The 13,907-nt window shown below is 32.3% G+C and overlaps 1 protein-coding gene and 1 non-coding gene across 2 annotated transcripts; one reads left to right on the top strand and one right to left on the bottom strand.

Annotated features, from left to right (window-relative positions):
• Positions 1-4,571: 4,571 nt before the first annotated feature.
• Positions 4,572-5,234, bottom strand: LOC113874162. The gene has a single exon (XM_027512383.1). The coding sequence runs from the start codon at positions 5,232-5,234 to the stop codon at positions 4,572-4,574; it is 663 nt and encodes a 220-aa protein (XP_027368184.1).
• A 1,236-nt stretch (positions 5,235-6,470) lies between these two features.
• LOC113848656 lies at positions 6,471-6,577 on the top strand. The gene has a single exon (XR_003501920.1). It is a non-coding gene; the product is annotated as a small nucleolar RNA R71 (small nucleolar RNA).
• Positions 6,578-13,907: the final 7,330 nt, after the last annotated feature.

Below are 13,907 nucleotides of genomic sequence, written 5' to 3'. Positions count from 1 at the left end.
TGTACGCGTATGTGACGTAGCCATGACGTCATGATGATGTCACTAATGACGTCAGCAGTCACTGTACATACGCAGTTTTTTACTGTTCATACACGGTTTGTACTGTTCATACGCAGTTTGTACACAGTTTTACTGTTCACAAGCAGTTTTATTGTTCATTGACACTGTTCATACGGTACTGTTCACTTTTTGTTTTTAAAAACTCCATCTAAATCTATTCCAATACCAATTAATCCTTCAATTAACATTTAACAAGTAAAATATTATAGATTACTCAATAATAAATCACAAGCCTAACAGCAAAAGGATTATTCATGCATTTATTCATAATGTAGCTATGAATCTTCAACTGAAACTATCAAATTAAATAAGAATCTAGCCACATTGTCCCTTAATTGAATATTCAAATCAACCAACTCAGAAATTTTTTTATCAATTTCCATATTCAGATTTTTCCCAAAAATCTACCCACAAAGAACCCTATCATAGATTGAAGCAATGGGAAAGAAATTACTTGGAATAGAAGTATAGAGAGTGCAAATCTAAACTTGCCAGAGACAGAGATTCACTTGATCAATGTGCAGAAGTAAAGAATCAAAGGGGAAGAATTTTTCAAATGGGAATTAAGAGGAAAATATGAGTTCAGGGTTGTAAAGGTGTGTGCGTGATCACTCTTTTCTAATTATATAGCCACACGAATGCATGTGACCACTTTTAAAAGGAAAAGTGAGCGTTCTAAGGGGTAATATGATGTGCGTGTTCACTATTTTCAATCGTAATGAACGTTCCAGAGAGCAAGTCCCTCTTTGGCTTTTAATTTGAGTGCACGTTCTCACTATTTTTGAGAAAAGTGATAATGCCTTGTGCGTGACTACTATTTTCAAAGAAAGTAATAACGCGTAACCCTTAATGTCTTATTACTCATGCGTGTGACTACTTTTTCTAACCAAAGGAGTAACACGCAAGCTCTTACCTCAATTATGCCTGCGCATGATCACTTTATCCAAGAAAAGTGATTGTTCCATAGAGAAGTTCCATTCTTGATCCTCTGCATGATCACTTTTTTTAAGCAAAGTGATTATTCCAGAAAGCAACTTCTTTTCTAGGTCTCTACGTGGCTCATTTACTGAAACATAGTGGTCACTTTCATTTATCAAAACTGTTTAAAGCTCACATACCTCACTTATTTACTCATAATCCTTTCAACATAACACCTACAACACAAAACTTAGATTGTTCAAATATATTCACATCAAAATACAAAATTATGCATAATTAAAAGAGATAAAAATTTAAAGTTATATAGAATCAAAATCAAAAGTGATGAAAAAGGTTCAGAAATATGAGTTGTCTCTCACAAAGCGCTCTTTTAATGTCACTAGCTTGACATTACATGTTTCTCACTGCTAAGAAACCAATTTGATACAAAAATTGTTTTTGTTGACTTCTTCTCATTGATAGATTTTTAGCCTTTGGCCATTGACTTTAAATTCTCTCCCTTCCTTCTGGTCTTCAATTAACACTGCACCAAAAGGAGAAATTTCTTTTACCATGAAAGGTCTGGACCATTTTGACTTAAGCTTTCCTATAACTAGCCTTAGTCTTGAGTTAAATAATAGAACAAGCTATCCTGGTTTGAACTCTCTTTGCATAATGAATCTATCATGAATTATTTTAGTCCTTTCTTTATATAGTTTTACATTCTCATATGCAGCTTGTCTAAATTCCTCCAGCTCATGTAATTGAAGTATCCTTTTTTCTCCAGCACTAGTCAAATCAAAATTTAACCATTTGGTAGCCCAATATGCCTTTTGTTCAAGTTATACAGGAAGATGACATGTCTTTCCAAACATTAGTTGGTATGGTGACATACCAATTGGTGTTTTGAATGCAGTCCTATATGCCCACAAATTGTCATCAAGTTTCCTTGACCAATCCTTCCTTCAGCTATTGACCACTTTTTTCAAAATTTTCTTGATTTTTCTATTGGAAATTTCAACTTGTCCACAGGTTTGAAGATGGTAAGGAGTTGTTATTCTGTGTTTAACTCCATACTTTTCTAGAACAGATTCAAGATATTTATTGTAGAAATGGGATCCTCCATCACTTATCAAAATTCTGAGTACTCTAAATCTTGCAAATATGTTCTTTATAAATGAAATCACAATTTTAGCTTCATTTGTCCTGGTTGGTATAGCTTCCACCCACTTAGACACATAATCCACTACTACTAATATGTATTCGTGAGCAAAATAAGTTGGAAAAGGTCCCATAAAATCTATCCCTCAAACATCAAATAACTCCACCTCTAAAATGTTGTTCAAAGGCATTTCATGTCTTTTAGAGATGTTTCCTTTGACATTTGTCATAGCTTTCTACATAAGTTTTTGTATCTTTGAACAATGTAGGCCAAAAGAAACCTGCTTGTAAGACCTTACTAGCAGTCCTAGAACTTTCATGATGGCCTCCATAATCTGAATTATGGCAGTGCCACAAGATATCAACTTACTCTTATTGTGGAATGCATATTCTCAACAGATCATTTACTCTAATTTTGAAAAAATGAGGATCTCCTAAATGTAGAATTTTCTGTCATGAAGGAATTTCTTTCTTTTTTGCCAACTCATTCTCTTTGGGATGTGCTGAGTGGCCTTAAAGTTTGCTATATTAGCAAATCAAGGTAATTCTTCCATAGCTAGCAGTTTTTCATCAAGAAATTCCTCATTAATGTCAAAGCAATCAGACTTTAAAGTTTCTAAAAGTATACTAGATAGATGGTCTACAACACCATTATCTTTCCCTTTCTTATCTTTGATTTCCAATTCAAATTCTTTGAGCAGAAGAATCCATCTTAACAGTCTTGGTTTAGCATCCTATTTAGAAAGCAAATATTTTAAAGTAGCATGGTTAGTATATACTATAACCTTAGAACCTATCAAATAAGATATGAACTTAACGAAAGCACCTACTATAATTAGCAGTTCTTTTTCAGTGGTTGTGTAGTTAATTTGTGCAAAATTTAGAACCTTACTAGCATAGTAAATCACATGCAGCTTTTTATCTTTTTTCTGTCCTAATACAACACCTACTGCATTATCACTTGCATCACATATTAACTCAAAAGGTAGAGTCCAATCAGGTTTCACAAGTATTAGAGTAGAAATCAAATTTCGTTTTAAAGTAGAGAAAGCATGCAAACATGATTCATCAAATATAAATTCTGCATCTTTCACAAGTAAGTCACTAACAGGTTTAGCAATTTTAGAAAAATCCTTAATAAACCTCCTACAGAATCCTGCATGGCCTAAGAAATTCCTAATTCCTTTTACATTCACGGGTGGAGGTAATTTACTAATCACTTATATTTTAGCTTGGTCAACCTCCATCCCTTTCACGGAAATCTTATGGCTAAGCACTATGCTTTCTTGAACCATAAAGTGACATTTTTCTCAATTCAACACCAAATTAGTGTCTTGACACCTCTGCAAAATAGTAGACAAATTAGATAAGAAATCATTAAATGAATCTTCAAATACAAAAATATCATCCATGAATACTTCAATGATTTTCTCAACTAAATCAGAAAAAATGGAAAGCATACACCTTTTAAATGTGGCTGGAGCATTGCAAAGCCCAAAGGGCATCCTTCTATATGCAAATATCCCAAATGGACAAGTGAATGCAATTTTTCTTAGTCAATTAGATCGACAGCAATTTGGTTATAACTAGAATATCCATCTAAAAGCAATATAATGCATGACCAGCTAACCTTTCTAACATTTGATTTGCAAAAAGTAGTGGAAAGTGGTCTTTTCTGGTTACTTCATTCAATCTCCTATAATCTATACACATCTTCCAGCCCGTAACGGTTCTTGTAGGAATTAATTGATTCTTCTCATTTGGTACCACAACCATTCTCCCTTTCTTAGGTACCACTTGGACAAGACTAACCCAACTAATGTTTGAAATGGGATATATAATTTCAGCATCCAATAATTTCATAACCTTTTTTCTTACCACCTCTTTCATGGAAAGATTCAGTCTTCTTTGAGGCTACACAATAGGTTTAAAGTTCTCCTCAAACAAAATTCAATGTTTACAAAAAGTTGGGTTGATGCCTTTCAAATTCGATATACTTTATCCTATTGCTAACTTGTGTGCTCTCAAAATCCTCAATAACTTCTCCTCCTCTTCCTCCCTGAGTTCATTGCTAATAATGACTAAATTTTCATAATTTTGGTTCAGAAATATATATCTCAGGTAAGAAGGTAACTGTTTGAGTTCTAAATTCTAAGTATTTTCTTCTTTCACTTCCTTTTTCAGTTCTTCTTTTACTAGTTTTTCTATAAGGGCCAAAACTGGCAAGGCTTCCAATTACTACATATACTCCATGAGATGTTCTTCTTTGTTCCTAACAGATTGGAAACTACCTAAAACTATAGTTTCTCTCAACATAGAAACTTCATCAAATTTATCAAAATGATAAGGAGTAACAAGAAAATCCAGTACATCAACTCTCATACACATATTATCATCGCTAGGATACTTGAGTGCTTCAAAAACAATAAATATCACCTTTTCATCTTGTAGTTTAAGCATGAGCTCACATCAATAAGAGCTCTTCCAGTTGCAAGAAATGGTCTACTCAGAATTAATAGTATGTTCGTATCCACTTCCATATCAAAAATAACAAAATCTGCAAGCAAAATAAATTTGTCAATCTTAACTAACAAGTCTTCTACAACTCCATATGGATATATATAAGATCTATCAGCTAATTGTAGTGTAATGTTGGTTGGTTTCACTTCTTTTATTCCCAACTTCCTTATGATAGCTAGAGGCATGAGATTAATGCTTGCCCTTAGATCATATAAAGCTTTTTCCACAGTGCATTTTCCAATTTCACAAGGAATGCTGAAAGATTCTAAATCCTTGAGCTTTTGAGGGAGTTTTCTTTTAAGAATAACACTGCATTGTTTAGTTAATGGTACTGTCTTGTCATGTTCCAACTTCCTTTTCTTAGATAGTAGCTCCTTCATGAACTTGGCATAAGATGACATTTGTTCCAATGCTTTCGCAAAAGGAATATTAATCTGCAGCTTCTTAAATACATTTAAAAATCTCTCAAATTGCTCTTCTTGTTTAGGATTCTGCACTCTTTGAGAATAGGGTAGCCTTTTGTATTTTTCTGTGTCAACTGGTCTACAATCTTCCTCAAAAAATTGCTTCTTCATTTTTCTCTCAGAATTAAAAAAAGCTTCATTTTCTTAATGTTCTCTTTTTAACAATTTGAAATTCCCTTGCTATAAATCTCCCTCTACTCTTCCTTCCTCTGTTGGACTGTTAACTCTTTTTTCTATAGGCTTTGGGCTAGCTACCACAGCTCCATTTCTTGTTGTTATGGCTTGGCACTGCACTTTAGGATTAATCACTATGTTGTTAGAGAATCTCTTCTTATCTCTATTTGTTAATTGTTCAGCTAACTACCCAATCTGAGTTTCTAGCTTCTTCATGGAGGCTTCTTGATTTTTGAAGCTAGCTTAAGTGACTCTCATAAACTGCAGCATAGTCTATTCCATCTCATTCATTATTTCACTCATAGGTTTTGGAGAATTTTGAGTTCTTTAAGGTTGAACAGAAGAATTTCCTTGAAAAAATTGTTGTTGTTATAAAGTTCCTGCACTTGAAAAAGGAATAGATAAATTAGTAATTTTCACAACTGAGTTTTGAAGGTTTTATTTGTAAAATTGTTGACTTCTACTGGTTGGATATTGAAAACCAGGAGGAAAGGATTGCTGAGAAAAAGACAGTTGTTGTCTTTGATAATTTCACACGTAGTTGACCTGCTCTTGTGGTTCTGGTGCAAATATATCACACGCACCATTAGCATGGTTGGCTTCACAAAAATCACTGATTAGTTGAGTGTTTGCAATATTTCCAGCTTGTAAGTTACTGATCTGAGTTTTGAGGATTCTATTTATAAAATTGTTGACTTATATTGGTTGGATATTGAAAACCAAGAGGAAACGATTGCTTAGGAAAATATTGTTGTTGTCTTTGATAATTTCCCATGTAGTTGACCTGCTCTTGTGGTTTTGGTGCAAGTACATCACATGCACCACTGTCATGGTTGCCTCCACAAAAATCACAGATCTGCTAAGTGTTTAAAATATTTTCAGCTTGTAAGCTGCTGAACTGCTGAGTTAAAGCTACAATTTGCTCAAAAAATAATTGATTTTGCAGTTGGTTTTGTGCAAGAAAAGTCTATAGTTTTAGCTTCATATCCATTATTTCTTCCAGAATATCTTGAGTTAGAATTCTGATACATAGAGGAAGTCATCATCTCAATAATTCTTTGAACCTCTTCTAAAGATTTAATGTTTAAGGAACCTCCTGCAGCTGCATCTACCATGGTTCTGATTACAACATTCATCCCATTGTAGAAGGTTTCTAGCTGCATCCACTCTGGAATACAGTGGTGTGAACATTTTCTCAAAGGTTCTTTGTACCTTTCCCAAGTTTCATAAAGTGATTCTACTTTTTGCTGCATAAAAGATGTGATTTCTCCTCTCAGCTTGGCAGCCTTTGATGGAGGAAAATATTTAGTTAAGAATTTATTCACAAGATCTGTCTATGTTGTGATACTCCCTTGAGGTTGTGCTTGCAACCAACACTTGGCCTTATCTCTCAAAGAGAATGAGATTAGCCTTAATCTTATAGCATCTTCACTTACTCCATTCATCCTTATTATGTCACATAACTATAGAAAATTAGAGATATGCAAGTTAAGATCATCAGAAATTCCACCAGAAAATTGGTCCTGTTGTACTAAGTGGAGCAAGGCTGGTTTGATTTCAAAATAATTAGCTTGGATGGTAGGTCTAACTATTGAAGAGTTATAACCTTGCATATTTGGTATTGCATAATCTCCTAATCTTCTCATTCTATTTTGTTCTGCCATTTTAATTTCTGAGGTGTCTATTCTAGAGGTGTTTTCTATGGAGGCGGAGTATATTGAACATCTATGAATCTTTTTAAAGAATGTGTAGCTTCTAGTTCACTATCTCCTCCTAAAGAACTCTCTGCTCTAACCTCTTTTCTTAATCTTCTTAAGATTTTATCTATAACAGGGTCAAAGACAAGAGTAGCCTTATTTTTATTTTTGCCTCGTATATACAGCCAAGATTAGATAAAAGTAAGAAAAAGTAAAGAATCAAAAATCTACAATATAACAATGCAGAATTTCTATCAACAAAAAATGTACAACAAAAAAAATTGAATACAATTCTGATATTGCAGAAAAAATAAGAAAACAATTGCTCAACCTAGTTATCTTCTCGTTACTAATGATATTGAAATTAGTTATTCCCTGGCAGTGGCGCCAAATGTTACTTTCTCATAATTTGCAATAAAATTAAATTCAACTAGCAAGTGTACTAGTATAGTTGTAGCAAGTTCTAAAATTTTGGAATCAAAGTTGAGTCTCAAGTATAGTCCTCAGGGAATAGTTTTCTCAATTATCACTTCACAATTCAACAACTAATTGAGTCTAACATAATTTGAATGGAGTTTGTAACATTTGGAAGCAATTTAATAAGTGTGAAAAATAGAAAATATAATAGAACAAAAGCCACAAATTTTGTATTAAAATAGATGTATGAAGCATAGCTAGGGGTTTACTTCACCAAAATTTCAATATTAACTCAATCATGTTCTGAACATTCAAGCATTTGAATTGATTGACAATCAGTTTCACATATTATTAGTTAAAGGTTAATTCCTTAACTTAATGACCCTAACATTCAACTCAACCACCCTAATCCCTTAGGTGTGATTCAATTAAGTGTTGCATTAAGAATTAGGAACCATAAAATTGCAAGATTAAGATGACTTATCCCTAAGAAATCATAATCTTGATAATTAATTCAGATCTGAGAAACAAATTGAACTTCCATTGATAAAGGCTTATCTTTGTTTGGTCAATTGAATTTGCATCCAACAACTACTTTATTAACAGAATTAACTACTCAATCCAATCAAATACTCAAAGTTCAGATCTAAAATCAAATCATACTTCCATTTCAGATCCATAAATTCCTAAATACAAAGAGTTTAGAAAGTCATTACAAAGTGAAAGAGAAAGAAAGAGAAGAAGGAGATAAGCAAAGAATCATCTTCAATCCAATCTTCAATTTGATTCCTCAAGATATGAAGCTTGGTGTTTATCCCCAGTCTTTCTCTCAGACTTTCTCAAGACAAGAAAATGGCATGAAAATGAAAAAAAAAATTGAGAAAAGATGCAAAAATTATGAGCTAATCTCATATTTACAATTTTTCCGCCTTTCAAGCGTGGTTACTTTTATAACATAAAGTAACCACGCAGAAGGCTTTCTGGTTATCTTCACAGCTGGAACAACCACTTTTGTAGACAATAGTAGCAACACAAAGATGAATTGCCTCAAATATCATACGCGTGTTCACTTTTATTCACGATAAGAGTCACACACAGCTTATTTTCTGGAATGCTCTCTGGAACGATCACTTTTATTGACAAAAGTAAAAACGCGCAGCTTGTTTTGCTAGAATGCTCTCTAAAACTATCACTTTTATTGACAAAAGTAACAACGCATAGCTTGTTTTGCCCTTCGATCATGCGCGTGTTCACTTTTTTCAACAATAGTTATCACGCGTAGCTTATTTCTTTTACCCAGACTTGCGCATGTTCACTTTGCTTCAAAATAGTGATCACGCGTAGTTGATTCCTCTTACCCCAGTTCTGGAACAATCACTTTTATTTGTAATAGTGATCACGCAGAGCCTTTCTTCATGGGCGTAGTTACTATTGTTGGAAAAAGTGTTAACGTGCAGGATAGCCTCTGAACTTAAGCTCTGGAGTGATCACTTCCCTTGCAAAAAGTGATAACACCCAGCACTTAGCTTCATTATTCTTTGCTCTGTGTCCAAAATTGCTATTTTCTTATACTTTTTCTCTTGATCCTCCAGCCTTATGATCTTAGCTCAAAGTTTCCTCTAAAATATGTTCTAATTAGTAACTTTTATACAGGAAATTCATAAAATCTAAACAACTAAGCTATTTAGAAAGAAATTAAACATTCTATCATTTTTATAAGTTTTCCAGCTTTCTCAATCATATTTTCTATACAAAATGTATTACAAAGTAAAGTAAAATATGAATTTATCAAGCTCAATATGTTTAAGTTTAAGAAAGTAGTGAACGAAGATTTTGAGCTGCTAGAAATGTAAAATGTTATGTTAAACCAATGTAATTAACAATGTTTAAGAAATTAGTTGTGCATGTAAATTGATTTTCTTGTAAACCATTATGAAAAAACAACAAAGAATATATGAAAATAGCAATAAAAGCTTAACATAAATAGTACCAAAGCTTTCTCATGGTTGCATTATATAAGCAACAATATTTATAAACACCCCTGGTTTCATTCGTCATTATGCTAGAAAACAGCAATATTACAACACAAGTATAAATAACAACAACACCTTTTAGCAGCAAAAAAAAAAAGGTATCACAAGGGCTATATATTGAACAAAATAAAGCCCTATACAAAATAAACCCTAAAGCCTATACATTATTATACATTCCATATGATGTTCCTTAGATGCTGCTTAGATGGCTCCATTGATATTGTAGTAAGTGCATGCAGACTTGGAGTTGTAGTTGGTATATGCATACTTGGATGAATAGATAGAGGCATTGGTGTGTTCATCACTTATGGCCTTATAGGTGGTGGCCTAAATGCAAGACTTGTAGGAATTATACTAGGAACATCATCCTAAAAAAAATAAAGATATTATATAAATAAATGACAAACTAAAACTGGAAATAACATTAGTAACATGAGTTAGTTCACAACCTGAAAGGGTTGTGTTTGTGTCTTTGTATACGGATAAGATTGAGTTAAATCAATTTTAAAAAATGCATTCTCATGAGGTGGTGCAGGAGATGCAATCTAAAATTTCTTACTTTTTCTTACATCCCTTACTTATGTGTCTTTCACCTCCACAGGTAGAGCACATAAATTTTGGACACTTCCTCTTCGTTATATTAAGGTTGCCTCTTCATTTGCATCATTTCTTCTATTCCTTTTTGGCCTTCTTATTCTCTTTCTCCTTATCTCATCAGGGTTTACATGCATCAAGACACACATAGAATCTTTCAAATTGTGGTGAAGAATTAGGAATAGAAATCACACCCAACTTCATAGTGAATTCAGGGTTATTCTTTTTCAGCTCCCCACTATAATCCCACAACAACCTATACTACTTCTTCTCATCCCTTTCTACTATTGCCCTAACCTATTTCATTGACCTCTATAATGTTGCTTTACTCAAATGAACCTCACTTTCTTTGAATGTAATCTAATGCCTCCCATTCCTTCAGTGTGGGATTTTTTCTCAATTTTCTTACAAGCTTATCAGTGAGCTACCTTCTTTATTCTTATTTGATCTAATACAAGTGTGCTTCCCCAACAAAAGTTTTACTTTTGGAAAATGTGGGTTACATTGTTACAAGGGTAGTAAACACAACACTTGTAACTAGGGTTCTTACACTTTGCTTTCTATAAGTTTCATTTTTCACCAATTTTATCTATCTTTCTATTTGAATTGTGTAGTCCCTAACACCTTTCTTAAAACTTTTTATAGTTAAGAATTCCATGGATAATTCTTACTACACATTACCAAATGTTGCATTATCATTAAATTGTGGCTAAACACACTTGTTGTTACCTTCATCATCGAAGGTGACAAGTGTCTTTATTTTCTCGGAGATCCATGAGTTGAGGTCACCACCATTATTTGTTATATGCATATTGTTGTTGTTTTTTTTTTTTTACTTTCAAAGCAAAATTTGTCTTAAAAAAGAGTTACATGCATGTAAATAGGATCACAAACATGAGAAAACAAGAGAAAAGAAAGATGGAGACAAAGTTAGGAACAATAAGACCACACACATTAGTAAGAGAGACCATAAATGCACCAAAATAATTTTTTTATGTAAAGCATGATTAGAAAAATACCACTATTACCTTTGAATCTCAATGTTTCAACCCTCAGCCCTATTAACATTTTGCTAAAAAAATATAATGATCCAAATACGAATGATATTGGGAATAAGATTGGTGTTAAGATTTCTAATTTGGTTTGAGATTGAGGGTTCGATGAAAAAGAGGAGGGAGGTATAGACAAGAACGTCGGAAAAGAGAAGATAAATGTCAATGATGAATAATAGGATTTAGGGACCAAATTGAAATGAAATTAAAAGTAAAAATGAAGCAAAATTTACAATTTGCCACATCAGTGCCACATTAGCATTAACTACAATGCCATATCAACACTAGTTAAAACAAATTAATTGGAGCAATTAACATAACAAAATTTCAAATTTCAAGGACTAAATTGAGATTTTTATAATTTTATGGGTGAAATTGATTTCACTATGTAATTTCAAGGACCAAATTGATACTTACCCCAATTTAAGGCATGTATTGAATGAGAAATTGAATACAAAGGTCTTATTTGCCTAGATGTTGAAATGCAAGATATGAAGGTGCTTTGAAACATCAAAAGACATCTGAAGAGCTTGAAATGCAAGATAGGAAGTATACTAAAGAGTTAAACAAAGAGAAGAGTGTTCCTACAGGTGAAGATTGGGACTATGTAAGCTCAATCTTACCATTTTTGTAGATTTTTTATAAAGTTATTCTGTATATTTCAGGTTCAGCTTATGTGACAAGTAACAAGTATATGTTAGAGGTCCTTGGAATTGGAAAGAAAATCAACCAAATGTGTCATCATTCTAAAGCTGCAAGAAAGAAAGAAATGGCTATAAGAATGAAGAAAAAATTTGTTAAGTAGTGAGGAAATCTCTACAATCTAAATATGTTGTTGTTTATTGTTATTGTTTTATACCCTATATACAAATTGAAGTTCATAAGATGGTTGATTTCTCAAGCTTTTGATGTTAGTGACACAAAGATATTGAATGAGAAATTAGAAACTTGTTTAGAGTATTTTTTGAGGAATTCAAAGCTAAGGAAGTAGGATCTCAAAGTGATTCGCATGAAATGATATTGAATGATAATTGTTATGGCTATAGTAAATTTTTTCAAGGTAGTAGTGATGATCGTTATGATTATAGTTGACTTCCAATCCTTGCAAGAATTGCAAGGGAGGTGTTAACAATACTTGTCTCCACTATAGCCTCTGAAATTGCCTTTCATACTAGAGGAAAGGTACTCAATTCTTATCACACTTTCCTAAAACCTAAAATGGTAGAATCACTTTTTCCACCCCCAATAAAGGATATTTTTCACCATTACTTTTAAATGAGGAGTTTGAAGAGCTTGAGAAATTTGATTAAGGTAAGAAATTTCATCATGTTATTATTATCTATCTTACGACTTGATAAGTAATTACTAATTAGGTATATTTTTTATTTTGCTGAAATGGTTTCTTTGCGTGATATTACTTTTATAACCTCTATGGCGCTTGACAATGATTAAAGATTTTTTGTTTTAGTAGTTTCTGTTAAATTTTATAATTTTTATATTGAGCATACTACACTCATTTTTATTTGAATTTTAGTAGTCTATTATTATTATTTATATGCATCTTTGATATTTCACTTATGCATTTGGTTTCCTGTTGGTCATTCCTCTATTGCTGGTTATTGTTTGTGCCGAAGTGTTTGTTGTCCTCATTTATATGTTTAATATTGCTTGATGAATGCTTTCAAATCATGCATAAAGATACTTTGGTCAAAGTGCGACTAGAAGCTCATGCCTCTTATTTAAAAGTGGTTATACACATTCCTTGTCTTAACATTTATTTTTAACTATGAAGTACTTATATGAGTTTTTTTGTTGATATGAATATACTTGGACAATAACTCATGTACAACTTTATTATCCAAATCTAAATATTTCCATTATTTAGAATTATGAATATACTCTTCTCTAATAATGCACTTCATATCTTCATTAGTTAGAAGTACAAATATAAATGCACTTCTCTTAATTATCTGTTAATGCAGTGTTTAACAAAGTCCTCTTCACTAACTATTAGCCTCCACATTCTATTTATTCCTTAAGATGATCTCCTCATATCTATTTTTGTTTTTGGTTCTATAATCTTTTAATTTTAAAAACTTTTATTTTTCATCAACCTTTAGTTAGAAAGGTGCAGCAGTGGAAATTTGCTTGAGGTTTTAATTTTAGGGGGGTTGCATGCTTTTGAAAGAGGTAAGAATTATAATACATTTAAAATTTCTCACTTTTTTCAACATAATTCCTTCTGAAATGCTAATTGATATGTTGATGTGCATATGGAAGTTGCTAGGTTGTCAACGACAATTCTTGCAAGCGATTTCAAATTCCTTGAACATTTTGTGGGTACATAGAAATTTGTTATGGTGTCAAATATATTATTGATGTTCCTGCTTGATTTTCAAATTTGCTTTTGGTTCTTAATGCTACCATTGACTCTAAAGATAAATCAACCTATCTTTTTTAGCCTGCTCTATATTTGTAATGATTTTCGATGTTTGATTTGTACTCTTTGAAGTGAAATTGTTTTAAAACTCACAATTAAAGAATGAATTTTTTTTGTTTTATTTCTTAGAGTGTAAGTTTATAAACTTGTTAGCCAATGTTGTCATTCCTTTGGCTACATGGTTCTCATGTTTTAGTCATGATGCTGCATTTTTATTTTTATTTTTTGTGCAAAGGACATATCAAAGAGCTTTACTCGTGTTAATATAATTCTTAGGAAGTCATTAAAATGTAGTAGATAATTTATATGTCTTATCATGATTCATCAGTGTTTTTTCATGCATTTTCTTTTACAAAAATTGAATTACGATGACCATA

Source organism: Abrus precatorius, unplaced genomic scaffold (assembly GCF_003935025.1).
Source record: "Abrus precatorius isolate BTA unplaced genomic scaffold, Abrus_2018 Scaffold8, whole genome shotgun sequence".
Taxonomy (NCBI): domain Eukaryota; kingdom Viridiplantae; phylum Streptophyta; class Magnoliopsida; order Fabales; family Fabaceae; genus Abrus; species Abrus precatorius.
Note: the sequence above shows the minus strand (reverse complement) of the source record. Positions and strands in the feature narration are given on the sequence as shown.